We start from the raw sequence: 19,956 nt of genomic DNA, 5'->3' as shown, positions 1-19,956 counted from the left end.
AATATTTAAAGCAGATGCTGACTGGCTTTTATTAGGTCTGTTGATGATAATAAACAGGCTCTGTGTTTGTTATTACTAATTTCAATTTCTAGTAGTATTTAGAAGTAACAGTTTGTTCTACTGAATTTAGTGTCTATATATACAGCACACCAAAAAAAACCCCAGCAGCACATTACTGTCAGGGGAGGGAGGGTTGTTACTGAATGATAATGCAAAGATTCAGTCCTGTAATCTTGAGGAGAAAATAATATGCTAGATGGCTAAAAAGGAAATATTTTCTCTTCTCTTGTTGTTAGGTTTTCTTTCTGTCAGTACCCATTTATTATTTCTATAGCGGCAAAAAAAGTTATTATTCAAAGGGACTCAGAGCAACAGATGATAAGTTTTGCACGGGTAAGTAATTTAGTGACAAATCCTTGTCTCACCCAGTGGTATTTTTAAAAGTTTTGTTAAATTGGTATTGCATACAGGCTTTCATCACAACTTCTGGTATTTCTGCTTACCCTGAAAAAGGACTTGAGCCATTTTATGATTGCTGCAAATATCTCTGCTAGATTCTCTCAGGGTTATCAGGTTTTTTGTTGTTATTGGGGGGGGGGGGGGGGGGGTGTTTGTTTTGTTTTTTAATGTGCTTAAGTTTAGGATACTTATAAATATCAATGTTGTTAAGAAAAAATTACAGGTTGGATTTTTTTGGTGGTGGTGGTGGTGGGTCTTATTTCTTTTTTGAGGAACAAGCATACTGTGCTAGCATGTTAAGTTATTGAGATACTTTAGGAAGTATACTTCTATGAGAATTTTGGACTGTTTCCTCTCTTATACTGTGAAGATATGTTGCCATGGAATACCGCAATGAACCGCCTGGTCACCAATAACAGAAGAGGCACTTCTTCTGAGTGGCCTCTTCTGGTTTTGAAAAAGGCATTGTCTGCATCCTACAGTGGTAATTTTCTTCAGGTGTTAGATGATATTGGTTTCCTTGGTGCTCAGTGTGACAGCACCACCATTTCTGTCTTGCTGTATATGTCTTGTGAATACATAAGTAAAGCACAAGCCAGTCTCTAGAATCTTATGGGTTTATTTTTAACTGTTTGGGGAGTTCAGAAGGTGTCTACACAATTGCTGCCTTCTTGTTAAACTTCCCTAGAAGTTCAAATATAGTGTAAATGCTATATGCAGTAGAAAAGAAATTGCTCATCATCTATTAGAAGCAGCTATTGCTTTAGTGTAATGTCTTTAATGCAAGATACTAATGACTTTTTTACATTCAGCAAGTGTGTCACTTTGTCCTTTAAATGAAGATACTGTTTGTATGATGTTTCTTTTTCATTTAAATAGCAAAGCCTTGTGGATAAAGTCTCTCGCAGACAGAAACCTGACATGAATATGTTGTTCCTAAATGTGAAAGTAAGGAGGACACACCTTGTTAGTGACTCACTTGATGAGGTAACAAAAGATGTAATTAAATCGTGTGTTGCTGCAGAATACCTCTTGCACTTCAATTTCAGTTTGATAAGTCATATTTAAGTCTTTTTTTGCACCGATGAGATTTTTTTGGGTATTACACAAAAGAACTGAATTACAGTCAGGACAGATTGGGTCAGACATTCTGAACTTTATTTTCCATCTCTGTACTGCACTCTAGCTAAACTCCTAGCAAACATACATCTTTGCATACTGCATAGTTTGTAGTTGTGTTTGCAATTTTTGTCTTAAGAATACAGTGTGTAATTATCAGGTTATGTAGGACTTGGTTCCATGCTAGGAGCATGAATAGTAAATGACTAATCACTGAATTCTGGTCTAATTCCTGGAATGTTTTAATTTTTTTCTTTCAATAGCAGTATGTTAGGGTTTCTTTTCTTAAGTTCTTACCTTGAATTTAACTAATTTCTCACACTCTTGAATATATTTTTTTGCATTTTTAGAAATGCAACAGATGTGTCCATTATAGGCAATTCTTCAGTGTCCACTGAACCCTGCCAATTAAAATTATTTAATAAATTCAAGTTCCCTACCCTTTCTTAACACTGAAAGAAGCCTGATGGTCTTGAAAAAGAAGTCCAAATGGTGAAAACAAGACCAAACAAATTTGAATTACTTATGTTGGGAAAATACAGGTTTAAGCTTTTTTTTTTTCCCTTGAATTAAAAATTACAAAGGGAAATCACTTCAGCTAATAAATAGTTTGTGTCAAATAAAATCCAAGCAGCTGGAATTTACTTGGGCAGGTAACAAAATAGAAATTATTTTAGCACATTGGTTTAAACATTTTCTCTGGAGCTGGCCTGTAATTTGTAATTTACAGGAAAAATTCTATAGGGACGCAACCAGCATGATCACTGGTAACTGTGAAAGGCTGTAGCCTAATTCTTTGCAAGTCTTTTGCATACCTGGATGAAATCCTGTCTCAAGACAAAGGAATGAAAAGAGCTTGTTAACCTTGTCTTACAACAGTTTTACAGAACAGCTGATACTCGCTGGCAGGTATCTCATGCTGATCAGAACAGTGTGCAAATACTGAAAGTTTTAATTGCCTCTGTATTTCTGAATATCTCCAAAAGGTATCTAATTCTTTATTTTCAATCTATTATTTCTTTCTGGCAGAATGTCTTCTGTGTGGGCAAGAAATTGTATAGGTCCAAAATGTACCAGACAGACTCATTGTTTTAATGTAGTTTTGACCTAGTGGGAGGAGACAATGCAAATTACTAGTTTAAACAAAGCAAGAATAGTAGAGGTAGAGAAATGTATTATTTATGTCTAGAGGTAGCAGTATGTTAGATTTCCTTTTTCTTCTCTATTTGTTTTGCAATAGCTAGCAAGGAAGAGAGCAGACCTGAAAAAGAAGTTGAAAGTCACATTTGTAGGGGAAGCTGGTCTTGATATGGGTGGCCTGACAAAAGAATGGTTTCTTCTTCTGATTCGACAGATTTTCCACCCAGATTATGGTGAGTCTCCTCACTAAGTACAATGTGAAAATCTGTTCATTTTAAATCATGAAAATGGTGATGATAAGAATTCTTCAGTAATACAGTATTAGGCAGACCAGATACTAATTGACGTAAAAACAAAAGCAGACAAGTCAGAATTGTATATAGGGGAGAAGTTTTGATGGAAGGGTAGGACAGCTTTGAAGATCTTAGCTTTTGGACAAGGAGTTTCAAGCATTTGCTGAAAAACTAAGATTTTACTCCAATCGTATGGCAAAATTAGAGAGTGAAAAAATATTTGATCAATGGCAAGGTTTAGAATTGAAGTCGGGATTCAGCTTTTTAAGATGTTAGTCATGCTAAACCTTCTTTCAGCAACCTCTCCTCATAGGAGCACCAGCACCTCCCCTATGAAGACAGGCTGAGAGAGTTGGGTTGTTCAGTTTGGAGAAGACTCTGAGTCCTTACTGTGGCCTTCCAGTGTCTGAAGGGGGCCTACAAGAAAGCTGGTAAAGGACCTGACAGTTCTGTGATTCTGTGAAACTGGAGGCTCAATGTTTATGGTTTGTTAGTATCCCTGTGTTACTGAGCATATTGAATATGAAGAAAGGGGATTCAAGACTTTGATATATCAGTGTTGTAACAGGTTTCATCTCTACTGTGCTGGGTTATACCCATCCTGTGGGGAGGGCTGCAAGAGCCCTGCTTCCCCAGGGGACAAAAGAAATTTGATCCAGGTGAGCAGAGAGGGACTTGGTTTCCCCCTCACAGGAGGAGGGGTCCTCTGGGCCAACTGTGGTCTATTCCACTCCCCCTTCCTGTCCAGCACACCTATGAAAAGGAAGACAGTACAGCCATTTGCTCTCTCTGGTGTGCCTCGTGTGTTTGAGAGGACCAACAGCTGCAGCTAGCCTCCTGATTCTTCCACATGGCCAGGCCTGGTCTTTCCCTACTGCATCCACATTTCTCTAAAGTACTGAAATCCACATGCATCCAGGGAAATACAAGCCCATCCAAGCTTGGTTTTGTATATTTTCCTATTTATCCTTATTCTTCACCCTTGTAAACCCTTCCTGTTACTGAGATATATATATATATATATAGATATATATATAGAGAGAGATATATATTTTGTTACAAAATTTCCTTCTACTTCCAAATTGACTCCAGATTATCTTTTGGTAAATTTACCCCTTTATCTTTTCCCCTACCCCTTTATTTCTTTCTCTCCCTTTTCTCTTATCAGGGAAAAGGAGAGGGGGGTTGGGGAGGAATTCTCGGTTTGCTGACATCTGAGCTCTTCAGTTAAGGCTCAAACCACTACATCTACCCAGAGAGAGGATCTTGACTCACCTCTGGGCAGTTGGAACAAGGCCAACTCTTTTATGGAGCAGGACAAGGATAATTTAAATCTTTTATGAGTAAGATGGAATCAGGCCTTTGAAAGGGTTGTTTCCATTTCTCTTCTCAGCTAACTTCATATTGCTAGTTAAGTAGATACAGTTGCACACTGTTACTGTGCTGAGTTCTGGCAAGCTGCTGACTCTCTCCTGCTGTGGATCAATGTTTTCCATTTGCACAAACGCGTGCACTGATAGCATCTGCAAGTTCTAGCACTATTTCTGTGATTAGTATAGGTAAAGGTTAGCACTTGCCTGAATCTTTGCCATCGCATATTGTATTTGGAGTGTTTGTGTGCCGAATATTCTCAAATTATTCTGAGATGGTCTCAGGAGAGAAAAGTCCTGCAGTCAGGTGCAGAGACAGTACAGGCAGATGTGAGACTGAATGAAATGGCCTGCTTCTGCTGTTAGCAGTACCTGTGAGCTCATAAAGATATTTTAAGGCTCAAGGGGGGGACAAAAAAAAGGCAGTTGGGTTTTTTTTGTGTTTGACTGTTTGTTGGGGGGTTTGTTGGGTTTTTTATGGGGTTTGGGTTTTGTTGTTGTTGTTGCCCCTTTTTTTTTTTCTAAATAGGAGATAGGAAGGCATGATTGAGTATTCATAAAGAAGCAGTTCAACCTACTTTCTTTCTGTTGCTGTAGATGAATCTGGATGAGGTTTTTTCTGTACTCTCTGGTATTTCTCAAATGAGTCATCTTTCCTCAACTGCGCATGGATATGTTACTGATATTATAAAGCGTTAAAGTGTTCCCATGTTCTTCAACATGCAGCTGATAGTCATTGGCAGAATGCAAGAGGGTGTCTCTATCTCTCTGGAAGTGTTATGTCCATTAATTATATGATCCTCTGTTGTTTATAGGAGTCCTTGTAGAGGTGCAGAGTTTTATGTCATAAATATGTTCTTGAGTCAGCTGAGATCACTATTTGCCTATAGCCCTTTTTCCTCTAAAAAGACTCTGTGTGGAAAGATAACATTTGGTGGTAGCAACTTTAATAGGAAACAACTTACTCTGGAGAAAGTGTTCTGTACATTTGACAGTTCTGTTAGTAGAACTGTGCTGTCAGCCAAGTTTGGATGATGAGTTTGGAAACATTTGAGAGTAGTTTTTTCGTTTTCCTACCTCTGACATGCTTTCTCATTTTAAAGTGTAAATTTTTACATTGATGTGACTATCAGCAAAGTGTGGGAGGAGTTCAAAAATACTCTTTTCCCTTGGAAAGGGACTATACTCTTCTTTGTTTAGATTGCAAATAATGTATGTGAGAAGCTTGAAAGGAAAAAAACAGAGGAAAATATTGTTATTACCCTTTGCAGATTAGCTGATCATGCAGATTTAATCCCTGAAATTAAAAAGCTCCCAAACTAACTCAGTTGTCTGCATTCCTATGTGTGTTACAATGCTTTCTTTATCTCTGTGTGGACAGTTAATAAAAGGATTTGAAACTTTTATTCCAACCACACTGCCATCTTTCAGTATGTAAACCTTCTCTGCTTTACACACATCTATTCTGAGGCTTCTGGTAAAAGCACTGGCTAAACCTATTGTGATGAGCCCTTTTTTGAGCTGAAGTTCAAAAGATAAAGTTAGATTGTTCAGGAGAGTAGGGTGAAAAGCAGAATTTTACCTATAAATCTTCATAAGAGCTAGATGTCTTTGGGATATTGGTTGAATATTTTTTTTTTATTTGAAGGAGTTTTGATTATTATTTTTTTCCACTTAAACATTTTTCTCCAAATTCATCTTCAAACACAGATGTGGTGAGGTACTGCATACAAGATGTCCTTAGAACTGTTCAGCACTTGGGTTCAAAGACTATGGGCTTGGGCCTTCTTTGGGTTTGTGCTGACATTGGTGGTCCCCACCTCTTGCTGTAGGTGGAAAGATGAGGCTGAGAACAAGTATGGAGATACAGCTGCTCCAAGGAGCACTCTTAAGGGTGTTTATGTGAGAAAGACAGAGGGTTGTATGACTTGCTATTGAAGGTCAGGCTTTGTAAATGTCACCATTCCTCTTCTGCAGGCATGTTCACCTACCACAAGGACTCGCACTGCCACTGGTTCAGCAGCTTTAAGTGCGATAACTATTCTGAATTCCGGTTGGTTGGAGCCGTATCCTTTTGTGTCCGCTAGGCGGCGCTAATCGAGCGGCGGCTAGGTGAATTGGTAGGAGCGAGGTGAGGCGATGTGCGTGCAGCTGATGAGGGAGCCTCAGCCCAGTGTGCTGCAGTTCAAATCGATTAAAAAGTACATCATTCAAGCAAGTGAACTAAAAATAGGAAGAACATGGTGGTGTGTGGGTACATGGCACATTTCACAGTCAGAAAATACTAGAATTGAGATGAAACATGCAACTGTTTTGTTTATAAATTGCACTTTTTGTGTATTAAACCTTTAAGTTTCAGTAGACAGAAACGATCCTGCATGCATTAATATTTCATTTGAGTTTCTGTTTATCAGTGTGACTTTTTTATTGTCTTTTGTTTTAACTGAATGGAAGCCACATGCTCATTTATGAAGCTCTCAAGCAATTGATCAGTCCTAATATGTGCTTATAACTCCATTAAGATGAGGTGACGACACCCCCAGTTTACTGATTGCAGTTGGACCAGGTGCCGGTCTCTTCTAACTGAAATGTTCTGTTCTAATGAGAAGCAGAATCATGAACTCAATTCTTTCAATTTTTGGTATAACTTCAGATTTGTTTCATGAGATAGGTTTAAATGTGCTAGTTGATGAGCTGTGGTGTCACTGCACATTTGTCATTGTGCTTTTAAATTCATTTAAAAGAAAAATTTATATATTCAGTTGTCTAGACTTATTTGATTAAAAATATATCTGCAGTTCTCTTTAAAAACTTTTTTTCATAACAACGCTTTTGAACAATTTATTCTAGAAATACTTGTACAGAATAGTACAAGCATCATCAAGTGGACTTCGTGATCTTTGAGGTATCTTCCAACCTTGGTGATACTGTGTGTGATAGTATGATGAAGATTCTTAAGAGTCCTGTCAAAGTGCCACATTTGGCCATTTTTACTCATTTTTTACTACTACTTATTTGCAATTTGAAAATGCATCTAAAATTGTCAATCAAGAAAACCCCCAGTAATATCCATTCCTTCTGTTTGTTTAGCATATATTAGAGTATACTGAGTAAAATCTTAAAAGATCTGTTCCAAATCACTTAAAATGTTAACTATCATGAGGATGTATGTGGTTTGCCCTTAACATTTGACATGTACAGCTTATGGGACTTGCTGTGTATAATAGCATCACCTTGGATATTCGTTTCCCACCTTGCTGTTACAAGAAATTATTAAGTCCTCCTATCGTTCCATGTGATCATAACACACTTGTAGGCATCTGTGATGTCACATTAGATGACCTGTTTCAAATTATGCCTGTAAGTATTACCTTTTTAAGCCCTTGTGGTATGGTGACAGATGGTCCAAGTACAAGTATGGTGAAGCTTGGCAGATTGACTACATTACTCTCACATTCTCGTTCTGGTAAGCAATACGTGCTTACTATGGTAGAGGCAAACACTGGATGGTTGGAAACTTATCCAGTTCCACATGCAACTGCACGCAACACCATTCTTGGTCTGGAGAGACAGATCCTGTGGAGACACGGAACTCCAGAGAGGACTGAGTCAGACAACGGAACTCATTTCAAGAACAACCTTGTAAAGAACTGGGCAAAAGAGCACGGTATTGAGTGGATATTCCATATCCCAATTGGCACAAAGGGATAATTTCAATTCTTCCTCCAGGTGGATACAAGTTTCATCTGTGAGGAATACACAGCTAAGCTACTGATTTAAAGCCTGTTATATCATGCTGAAATTGTAAACTATTTAAAACCAGCACTATTTTCAACACACAGATAAAATCTCATTCTGTTGAAAACAGAAATTCTCTGTTTTCCAGAAAACCAGATTTATTTGGGCTTTTTTTTTTGTTGATCTACCTGGAGTTAGAATGCTGAAATCTGTTATGAGCATTCAGACTGATTTTCCCGGGTAAACAGAAAAACAAAAATAAATAGCATTTTATACTGAAACCAAAGTAAATAAATATATACAAACATGTGCACAGTGAGTTCCAATTTATGCACACATTTTGAATATACAGCTTTTTTTCCAAGTTACTTTCTGTATGAAGTGACGTTCTGGCACATCTTTACAATGTCCATCACTTAGTTTCATAGATTTACTAAAATGTTTTTACTCATCTTGTAGGAACTGGCCCATGGACTAAGTGAACTTCTATCGTATGAAGGCAATGTTGAAGAGGATTTTTATTCAACCTTTCAGGTTATTAAATACAAAATTGTAAATGATTGCCAAGCTTCTACAGTAAATTTTACCAATGTTTTTGCAATGACATGGCCTAGTACTGTGCAATTGCTGTTTGTTTGGAATATAAGTGCATGGACATAAAAGGTTGCTTCAAGTCTGGCTAGTCCTAGGGCCTTGACCTAGTTCTGTTATGGGTCAGTCCCCTAGGATTGTAGGTGGATTTCAATACTGAGTGCTGGGGTTGCATGGCCAGCTGCTGGTGCTTTTCCAGCTCTGACACCATCACTTTCCACCCAGTGACCTGGTTTGTGGAATTGATCTTGCTGCAAAACAATTCCTTTTCTGTCTAACCCAGATGCTAGTCAATGCTTACTCTGATTATATTGTATTATATTATTTTATATGCTTTGTCCAGGAAGTCTCACTTGAACAATGAATAGCTTGTTCAAGCTATGATAGTTTTGCCTGACCTGTATGTCTAACTGCTACTTGGAGCCTTTTTCTTATATTGATTGTTTTAGAACACACATTAGTCAGTAAAATTTTATGATGGTTTATGGATATGTATTGGACCAGTATTGGCCTTTCTTCTTCCTCAACTTTGAATTCCCTTATTTAGCAGAACATATGAGAATTTTTTGTAAAGCAGATAACTTTTGTGTTCCTATGTGAGCTACAGTGGAAAAAAACCTTCCTAACCATAATTGATGCTTCTAAATTGTTCTCTTGTATGAAAAACTCTGTGGCTCCAGAGCCTGAGGATCAGTTTCATGCATGCCACTGTGTAAAAAGGTAATTTATTCTACTTTGAGTACTGAATTCTGAGCAGTTTGATGAAAGCTGTAATACGTAACTTTCTTTAAAAACCACAACCCTCAGAGTTGCAGCATATGCGAAAGAGAGAGACAGGGGAACTACACAAAATAACAACTTTTGTCATTTGTGAGCATATAAATGTATTTTCCAGTACTGAGCTTGACTCCTCTTTTTCTCCAGGTTTTTCAGGAAGAATTTGGTGTTATAAAATCATACAACTTAAAGCCAAATGGAGATAAAATTCCAGTCACAAATCAGAATAGGAAAGGTAGATTTAATATGTCCTTGTTTTCCTTCTTATAAACCTAGGTTTTCTTTAATAAAGTGTGAAAATGAAATTACTGTAGTCCTTTCTGGTATGCCTACCAATTTAATACTCTCTAAAATGAAATCCATTATGATTTTCTCAATTCAGTACCATTTGAGAGAGCACAACAAATTATTATTTAAAATTATTATGACATAACGAAATGTTATTTTCTTTTAGAGTATGTGCAGCTCTACGTTGATTTCCTTCTCAACAAATCAATCTACAAACAATTTGCAGCTTTCTATTACGGATTTCACAGCGTTTGCGCTTCATATGCGTTACTGGTAAGAGTAAAATGAAACATAATTCTTCATTTCTGGTTCAAATGTGTGGCAATGATTTATCTATATTAAACAAGGTAGTTGGTTAATCCAACATAAGCAGAAGATATTGAGCAGGTAAATCAGTGTTCTCTGTAGTGTTACATTGAAAACAGATAAATAAAACTCCACGACAGAGATTTATTAGGATGCATTCACAAGGAACGCATGAGCTGTCATGTGAATGATATCAAGGATTCTCCTGTGAGTGACTTCTCTATTACTTTTTGTAGCAGGAACACTCAGTGAGGCTGAGATTAAACATTCTTCTGTATTCATTCCTGTTTGGTTGTTAGAATGCCATTTAATAGTTTATCATAGAATAATAGAATTTCTAGGGTTGGAAGGGACCTCAAGGATCATTTAGTTCCAACCCCCCTGCCATGGGCAAGAACACCTCACACTAGATCAGATTGCCCAGAGCCCCATCCAGCCTGGCCTTAAAAACCTCCAGGGATGGGGCTTCTACAATCTCCTTGGGCAACCTGTTCCAGTGTCTCACCCCCTTTATGGTAAAGAACTTCTTCCTGACATCAAATCAATTTACACCATTTCCTGTGCAGTAAGAAGATCAAAAAGAGGCAACTACAATTTGCTTCATTTCTGTGAAATTAGCTAAGTATGACACATTTGTAGCAAAGTGAGATGTGACTAACAGCAGGGAAGGTTCTGGAAAGAGAATGAAAGTCCATTAAAAGACCATGACTTACTCTCGTGCAATTTAACAGTGTTGCAGTAAATAAGTAGGTTCTGCAGGTGTATATTTATCTTACTATTTACTTTATTGCTGGGTCTATTTGCTTTACACAGCAGTGTACACAATTAAGTCTCAAGTTCTGTGAGGAACTGCTACTCATTAACTTACTTTAGACTTTTCAGGGTAAATAAGATGGAAGTTGTAATGAAACTTAAGATCATGACCCTCCCTCTGAATTCAAACTTAATTTTCTTCCTTCCATTTGTCATCTAATCAGATGACAAGCAAGTCAGTATAACAAGTAGAAAACCAAAAAAGGAGTGGGGAACAAAAGAAATATGTTAAAATATTATATCCAGTATTTGATTATATCCAGTAATTGGGTATTTTATCCTTAATTTCTGGCAGCTGCTTCGTCCAGAAGAGGTTGAAATTCTTGTCTGTGGCAGTCCTGAACTGGATATGTCAGCTTTACAGCGAAGTACCCAATACGAGGGCTACCAAAAAAGTGATCTTACTATACGGTAAACTGAATTTGTTTTCCTTCTAAATACCAAGTGTTATAAAACATCATAGAACGGTAGACTGTCAGGAATAACATCCTCAAGCATTACCTGAAAACCCTATTTCCAAGTACAACAAAGACACTATTAAATTATCTACAAGTAGAAAGAGATGGATCCTGAATGACGTCATGTATTCCTGAAGTCCTTTAAAAAGTGATGGTCACATTGAAATGGAGATAAAGAGCTTCAAGTCCTGCCTAGCGGAATCTGGCTCATAATTAGAATAGAATAAACCAGGTTGGAAGACACCTTCAAGATCATCGTGTCCAATGCATCATCCAACTCCATCTAATCAACTAAACCATGGCACCAAGCACCCCATCAAGTCTCCTCCTAAACACCTCCAGCGATGGCTGTGTGGGGGCTTTTTGTTGTTTTGTTGGGGTTTGGGGGTTGTTTTTTGTTTTGTGGGGGGTTTTTTGTTTGGTTTGGTTGTTTTTCCCTCTTTCAGTTCTATTTAATGCTAAGGACATTCATATTAAGGAGTAGAAGGCATTTATATTTTTATAGAAAAGTGGATTTGGGCATCATTTGACAAGGCATCATTCCAAAATTTGTAGTGCTTAGAAATTAATTTCATCTTGGTTATTAGGATACTGCTGATGTCCTGCATGTAAAGTTAATTAAATTCCTGGTAAGTGACATTCATCATGTAGTATTTGTGGTTGTATCACTATCCTCACGTTGTCTTCGCATGACATTGCACCATTTTTTAATTCATTTGCTTTCCTTCTGCCCTCAATGTAGATATTTTTGGGATGTAGTACTTGGATTTTCTCTTGACCTTCAGAAGAAGCTGCTACATTTTGCTACAGGAAGTGATAGAGTACCTGTGGGAGGAATGGCTGATTTGAATTTCAAGATTTCAAAGAGTGAAACATCTACTAATTGGTAAATAGTTTTCCAGATTTTTAACATTTTCTTGTTATATATTACAAAAGCTCCTGAGAGCTTTCCTTGCTCTTGAATATCTTTTTAAATAAGACCAAACTAATGTGCATGGACTCTGCATGGACTCTGTTAGTTTATCATCAAAATACTATTATACTTACTGATTGCATTAACTTTGCAGGTGGCCGTCTAATATTCCATCTCCAGACAATGTTTACATTTGAGTCCAAGAATTCTTTATAATGATTCCTGACATGTTTTCAAGTCAAATAGATCATTTGCTTCATTGTTCCTAACATGACAGCTGAGCTAATGAAAATGTACTGTGAATCACCATGAACTTTCCTAAATTTGTTGAATCTGTCTCAACTTTTCATATTCCAAAGCACATGACTCCAGTCTGATTAACAGATCTTTGCTTGCTCAGTTTGTGAGGTTGAGCTTGTCTTTCTCCCCCAGTGTAATCAGTTGTAGGACAAGTCTGAATTCTCAGTTCTGTCTCATGTGTTACTTGAGAATGTAAAGGCCAAGAAGATCCTGTAGCTTTTTATTGTTTGTGGCTATGAGGCAAGATGTTAATGACATCTCATACTGATGGCAGTCAAATGCTTCTGCTACTGAAGAGCAGCTCTCATCAAACTAATTCATTCTAGTAAGGAGCAGAGTTCCAGGGTTTCAGTCAGGCAATCCTAAGAGGTATCTGCAATATGTACTCAAACTCAGCTCTCAGAAGGAACTTGCAACTGAAAGTGTTGGTTTGGCTAAGACCAAAATTTGTCTTGCCAGGGTTTCAGTTAGCTTGCTCAATGCACTGAAATGTATGTTTGCAAGGATGCATTTTACCAGGCTGAACTTTGAGTTCCGTATGCTTGTAGTAACCAGTTCATCTAGATGTTTCTGTATCTTCTGCAGGACCCACGTTCCTTCTTCATATGGTACCCAGAGTTTGTATTTAGTAAAAAACTTACTTTGAAGCCCTGTGTACCTGGAGTCTCCAAAACCTCGAAGGAGATGTTTCCAACTTAACAAATTAAGTAGGGAGGGAGTTCCATGCAAACAAATTCACCTGAGGTGCATATGACAGGGATGTCTTGGATTCAATGGAACTTGGACCAACAGTATTAGGATAAATTTTCCTTTTACAGAGTTTTTGTAATATTTAACTGCAGATGTGTAGGCCTGGAAAAGTGGATGGTGAAAAGGATCGAGGGTTGTGATCAATGGTGCAGTATCCAGTTGGAGACCTGTAGCTAGTGGTGTTCCCCAGAGGTCAGTGCTGGGTCCAGTCTTGATCAAACATTTTCATCAAGGACTTAGATAAAGGGATGGAATGTACCCTGGATGCGTTCCTGTGTGACCTGCCCCTAAATAGCCCTGCTTTGCAAAGGGGTTGGACTCCATCCTGGAGGTCCCTTCCAATGCCTAACATTCTATGGTTCTATTGTATTATTATTATTAATGTGTTTTATTGCTTATGTTTTTACTTATTTTAGGTTACCTGTGGCTCATACCTGCTTCAATCAACTTTGTCTCCCTCCTTACAAGAGCAAGAAGGAGCTGAAGCAAAAATTGATAATTGGAATTTCAAATGCAGAGGGGTTTGGTCTAGAATAAAACGAGATGCTTCAAAACCAGCATTTTTATGTAGCATTCACTCTTCTAATTGTGCCTTTAAGCTTTTTGTTGTTATGTCTCTTGATCATCTGCCAGTCCTACCCAACTTAGCTTTTTTTTTTCCAATAGTAAGCGTATGTTTCTTCTTGGATGGCAATACATTTCCTGCTTGCAATGTCACACAAAGTCGCTTTCTTCATACAAAAAGCTAGTCTATTTGAAGGAAACCAAACTATGACAATCCCTAAGATACCATTTCTCTGTTTTTTCTTAATAGCACTTTATCATTAATCACATTTCTTTTTACATCGCAGGTATTCCACTGGAAGGTAGTATACGGAATATTTATTTATTAGCTGCTCCCAGTGGCAGAAAGTTTTCAATTAACCTAACTAATAGAAGAAGGAGAGGAAAAAAAAGTTAAACCCACACACACACACACACAAAAAGACCCCAAGAAACCAACATACAGCATGTAGCCATATTTTTTCACAAAGGTAAATAGATAATTTTAGTCTTTGTAAAATGTCTGCAGTTTTAGTATTCTGGGTTTCTTTCTCAATGAAACAGGCTGTCTAAGCAGCATGTAAATAACTGCCTGTGAACAAATAGGGTTTTGATAGTGCCATTTATTGCTAGAAAAATTATTTTTTATGAATAAGAGGTTTTAATGTTCTATATGCAGCTTTTACACTTGACAGTGCAAGAGTCTTAAAAGGGTCTTTTTGCCGCCTGAGGAGATTCTAGTTTGGGGTACATGTATTAAGCAACTGGTATGTTTATCCTTTGACAGCAAAATAACAAGGTTTACTATAGCATTATAGTAAACAAAACTAGATATTTAAAATAAATTCCACATAGAGTGAAATACTTCAGGAAAATCATTAAATCCCCAATATATGGAAAACTGACGTCATATATCGTGCTACCATTTTTTCCTGCAACTTCATTGAATTTTGTGACAAAATTTGCCACTATTTGTTGAAATTTGTGACAAAAGTGTATAGAATAGCATTTCAGCAGAACGTTGAAGCTTTCATTATCCTGAAGGCCAGCACTTACAAGACAGCGTTTTGTGGGTTTCACTGTACAAACTACGTGAAAAGGATTCCTGGTATGCCTGCTCTGAGTTAGTCAGTTAGGAGCTGGGAAATAAACTGTATCTAAAATGCAGACCTAATTATAAGCCTGGGGTCTATTCATTAGTTGTAAAGAATTTATAAGTATGCAGTAATAGTTGGGAGTTTTTAACAGCTGCTGCGTGTTCTATAGACTTCTTTCAGCTGAATGAGGCCCAGATTGTTCAAAACACTTTGGCATCTAATTTGTCAGCTTTCCCCACAGAGTTCTGCTGGGGCACCAATGCTTCTATATCTCATAGTGTCTGTACTCAATTACTTGTTATCAATAAGAGTGAAATACTATTCTTATTTCTCCCTCTATATTATTTACATACAACCAACAGATTTACACACAATGAGCAAATTAATCTGCCTAGTCCATTGTTTCAAAGCTGTTGTGGGTTCGCATATAGCATCGGGTTGGAAGAGACCCTCTTAAAGGTCATCTTGATCAAGGCCCCTGCAGTGAGCAAGGACACCTCCAACTAAATCAGGCTGCCCAGGGCCTCATCAAGTCTGATCTTGAGTTCTCCAGGAACATCCTGGACTTTCTTAAACATTTTTGTGTACCATTTCCAAGAGAAGGTGGCACTGACTTTACTGCTTTGTTTAAAGCAGATAAATAGTGGGACATTTTAAAATATTTGGCACTGTATTCATAGTGCTCTCCTTGAAACCAGTAGTGAAATTGCCATTGACTTCAGCCTGGTTAGCATGGAGAGTGTTAAAAGCAGCACTTCAAACTTGCTTATTTTATATTGTCTCCCAAATGGAGATTTTAAAATAAAGTTTAATTTACAAGATTTCAGATGTTGAGAAATAAATGAAACTTTGCACTGAATTAACTAGATAGCTTCAACAATGTTCCATTTCTAATGGCTGAATGTGGATGTAGATAAGAAATCTGGAAACAAACACTTCCCCCTTTCCCCTCTCTGTAGAATTGCACACATAGAAGGTTTGCTTGTGAATAGATAGCTATACAGTTTATCTGAAAACATGGCAAATGAGCCAGAATATTTTTTTATGGCTGAAGTCCACTTTTAATAACTGTTTATCTGTTATTGTTAAAATAAAAGCTTTATCTTATTTTCACTGAATTGCACTTTGCCTTTGGTTTAGTTTTATTTATTGAAGCTTTTCTTTTTAATTTACTGTGTAATATTACCTCAGAATTCTAAAGAAGGCTATTGTATTTGCATTAGTTTTTAAATGAGGTTGTCATTCAAGGACATTTTATATATTTCCTGATGTTGATAAATTAAATAGTAAATTTTGTATTTGTTAAATGAAAGCATTGTACTGTATTTATTAAATAAGCATCAGATCATTTAAAAACTTGATTCCTCTATGATGTTTTGCTGTTCTTTGTCTTGCCCTGTAATCTAGCATATCTTTTTTTATCTTTGTCATTGTTTTGTACCATACAGAAGAAAATCTGGTTTGTACAAACTGGTTCATTACCAAGTATCTATTTTTATGTATTAAAATTGTGCAGTCATTAAATCAAATATTTCAAGCTCTTGCCTCACTTGTTTGATTTTAGATTTCCAAAACTGATCATAATGGATTGAAAAAGTTGGTCAAACCATGCATTTTTCCTTCTTTTCTTTCTTCACAGTGACAGTTTTGCCAAAACATTGCATGGCTCACTGAAAAGAAACTGAGTTTCAACTACCAGACATACACCCAGAATTCTAATCCATATTTATAGGCAAAATTATAGATGTTACAGTGCATACCTTAGTGTAATAATGCTGTAAAATAACAAGGATTCTCCGTTATTCTTACTTTTTTTTTCTCCCTCAGTTGCAAGGTTACTTTGAGGTACAAGGGGAGACATAGCCAAGCTGCTATATGTTTTGTCTTTCTCACTGTTTGTAATGTTAAAACGAGGAGGGGCAGTTAACAAGAATGTCATGCTTTCTCATGGACTCAGGGCTGATGTCTGATCTCCTTTGTACCACCCAAGCTACCTACAGATGGCAGCAAAGGTGAGGATTGAAACCACTTAATTGGGTGCCAGATTTTCTTCTTACCAGTAGATGCTTTAAGTACAAATAATGAAGAAAAAAGTTGTGTCATGTAAATGTGTATCACAAATAATTTTTGATTTGTAAAGTCAGCAAATACAAATTGGCTTCGAGCAGATGGATGTGGTGGAGGGAGAAGCAGTTCTTTCTATCTAGTGCTGGGTTTTGAAAACATCTTTCCATGAAACGTTTCCAATGTGCTATTGGGATCAATGAGAGACTCTGCCAAAGTCTTCAGAGATCAGTAATAATCAATAGCTTCAAGACTGATATTTAGAAAGATGTTAGAAACCTAGCTGGCTTTGTCCTGTTCTGACTAAGGATCAGATGGTTAGTGCTGGGGCTAGAAATTGAAATGCAGTATTTCCTTTCGACTTTTTTGGCTAAGAGTGATGAGATTCCTTCTCTGTAGTGGTAGCTGGTGGTGGTACTGTCTGACTTGCTCCAAATGTTAAATGCTGTGTCTTGTTATTTTTCATAGCTGTGGTATTGAATGTTCAAAATCCTTCCCTGAAAAAATTTAAATATCTTGACGTTCCATGAAAGCCTCTATTTTCATGTCCTGAAATGCTGGCAGACTGTAAGAGCGTGTAGTTTTTTCTCTCCCCTAGTCGTCTTCCAAGAAAGCTTTTCTTGTTATTGTTTGGGTCAAGTAATTTTCCATTCCATAATGACAGGCCTTGAGGATCTGTGCTTTTTTTTATGTTGTATGTGCTGTTGAAGTTTCTTGCATTTTAAAAGATTCATAGTGTCTAGGAGAATATCAGGTCAGCTTGGACTGCCACAGCCATTTCACTTGTGTTAGAAATGTTCTCATTCAGTCAAGTGGGCTTTGTTGTTTTAACAAGCAAAAATGGGGCCCCCAGAGATCTGAACCTTTCAAATTGTGGATTTAATTATCATTAAAGTCCCTAAAACCCCTCATGGCTTTCTGAAAAATATAAACAAGGGTTATTGCAGTTTGATGTATTTGGTGTGTTCATAACTGTAGAATGGATATTTGATTCAGAAATAAGTTGTTCTACAGGCTACATTTAGGAAAGACCTTGGAGGTCAAGGAAGCCAGAGAGGTTTTGTAGATGGTGATCTGGTAGATCATTAAACTGGAAGGGTGAGAGAAGTTTGTGTAAGTTGGGCAGCACCCAGGTTCACTCCTGGATTCCTCTGCAGAGCTAGTGTTAAGTAATACCTGTATGTGTAATACTAGAGTACATACATTCATGATTTTGTTGCATGTTTCAGGAGTTTTGTGTTCTACCACAGCAAGACTTCATTTACCATTTTTGGGTTTGGTGTCAGTTTTTATAATTTTATATTTGTAGTAAGTAATGAATAGTCTTCTACCATATTCTTCCCATGAGATCTATCTTGGGTTATGTAGATATATGATGGTCAAGTTTTATTTATGGGCTTCTTCTTTATGTGTTTCTTTAACTCTGTAGCATGCTGTCATATTAACCAGGAGAAATGCATCTGTTTCCAGAGTCTTTCTTTACACTAGTCTGTCTACTGCCATGGTATGGATAATACCAATCCATCCACTGCTGGTCTCTGTACACATTATCAGAACAGCACTATCTGTAACCAGATAAAAGTTATTCCTACTATCTTGTCAGTGAGTGAGTTTGCTCAGTTCCTCAATCTCTTCACTCTAGCAGAGAGCTAGAACACTCATTTACTTTGTTACTCACTTCGTGTAGGTAGCGGTACTGTGTAGGGCAAGAACTGCCTTTTGTCTCCTGGAAAATCGGTCCAGCTGGATATAAAGTAGCCAAAGCGGAGTCTTTTTGAAGACGGTATAGTTTAAACTCAGACCCCTGGGTCTTGGTTTTGGTACTCCTAAAGTGATACTATGTAACCTTACACACTTTGTTTTCAAGGGTTGTGGTGACAGCGTGTACATTGCTTGCAGGTTTGAAAATTGACCTTGATTAGTAGGAAAGAATGGGCCGGCAATGTGTCCCAGTAAACAGAGAAGGCTCTTGATTTTGTCATCTTGCTCACTGACACTGCAAAGGGATCTTTTCCCAAATCTTTCTGGATTCTGAGATGGAGGAGTATCCTCATATTTTTAAAATCCCTAACAAGACATATTCTGTGATACTAAATGCATTCATTCTTAAACGTTTCACTTCATTGTTAGAAAAATTAATAGATTACAAGAGGTAAATGTGACTTACATAAAACAGATGAGCACAGGAAAAAGCTGGTTAGTACTGGAAGAAAAGATCTGCCTTCTTATGCAGGAGCTCTGTAGAATTGATTTTGAGTTGCAGAAATAAAATTTTACTCCCTTAACTGAAGAAGTTCAATTTTTTCTGCTGATTTGTATCTTGGAGAGTTTAAGAACTGAAATTATTTTTCCTTAATTCAATCACCACACTAAAGTTGAAACATGAGTAAACTGCAATATATTCCTATATGCACATCTGCATAGTATTTACTGCACTGTCTGATTGCACTGCATCACTTTTCTTTCAGAACTCTGACTTCTGTGGCAGTGTTTGCAGTGTAAGAAAAGCTTTCTCAAACATTGAAACCACTTGGTACTCATTCAAGCTGAAGCTTTTAAAGTAATACCATTCCTGCTGCATATAAACAACCTCATTGCGCTTTCGTTCAGGTGTTACTGTTTTAGAATTCAGAGTCTATTCAGTATCATGTTTCCATATATTGATTGAAATGCATTAAACTATCTCAAATGGCACATTCTGAAAGTTGCAAACTCTCTTTCCAGTAGTATTGTCTACTGAAGATTACTGTAAATCTGTGAAAAGGATTCCAGGTTAATAATTCCTTTTAATTTGCTCTGTTAGTTGCCAGGTAAGAGGCTGAAATTTCCTGGGCTATTACAACCAAGCTGTGTTTGAATTAACTAGGGGGTGTTTGCTTTCATCCTATTGATCATTTCCTAGTCCATGCTTGCCCAGTTTCTACTGTGATGGGTTTC

At 37.2% G+C, this 19,956-nt stretch overlaps 1 protein-coding gene across 1 annotated transcript in view; it reads left to right on the top strand.

The window, feature by feature from the left end:
• The window catches only part of HECTD2 (HECT domain E3 ubiquitin protein ligase 2), a 36,860-nt gene extending 21,828 nt beyond the window's left edge, over positions 1-15,032 (top strand). Inside the window, exons 11-21 of the mRNA XM_068139690.1 lie at positions 297-393; positions 1,339-1,446; positions 2,819-2,951; positions 6,359-6,447; positions 7,583-7,741; positions 8,579-8,653; positions 9,635-9,722; positions 9,942-10,048; positions 11,190-11,305; positions 12,095-12,238; positions 13,732-15,032. Coding sequence (XP_067995791.1) covers positions 297-393; positions 1,339-1,446; positions 2,819-2,951; positions 6,359-6,447; positions 7,583-7,741; positions 8,579-8,653; positions 9,635-9,722; positions 9,942-10,048; positions 11,190-11,305; positions 12,095-12,238; positions 13,732-13,852 — 1,237 coding nt within the window. The 3' untranslated portion in view covers positions 13,853-15,032. The remainder of the gene's footprint in view (positions 1-296; positions 394-1,338; positions 1,447-2,818; positions 2,952-6,358; positions 6,448-7,582; positions 7,742-8,578; positions 8,654-9,634; positions 9,723-9,941; positions 10,049-11,189; positions 11,306-12,094; positions 12,239-13,731) is intronic.
• The last annotated feature ends 4,924 nt before the right edge of the window (positions 15,033-19,956 follow it).

Source organism: Melanerpes formicivorus, unplaced genomic scaffold (assembly GCF_026170545.1).
Source record: "Melanerpes formicivorus ecotype bairdi unplaced genomic scaffold, bMelFor1.0.p_v2 SCAF_6, whole genome shotgun sequence".
NCBI lineage: Eukaryota > Metazoa > Chordata > Aves > Piciformes > Picidae > Melanerpes > Melanerpes formicivorus.
The sequence above is the reverse complement of the archived record's forward strand: the minus strand, read 5'-3'. Positions and strand labels throughout refer to the sequence as shown.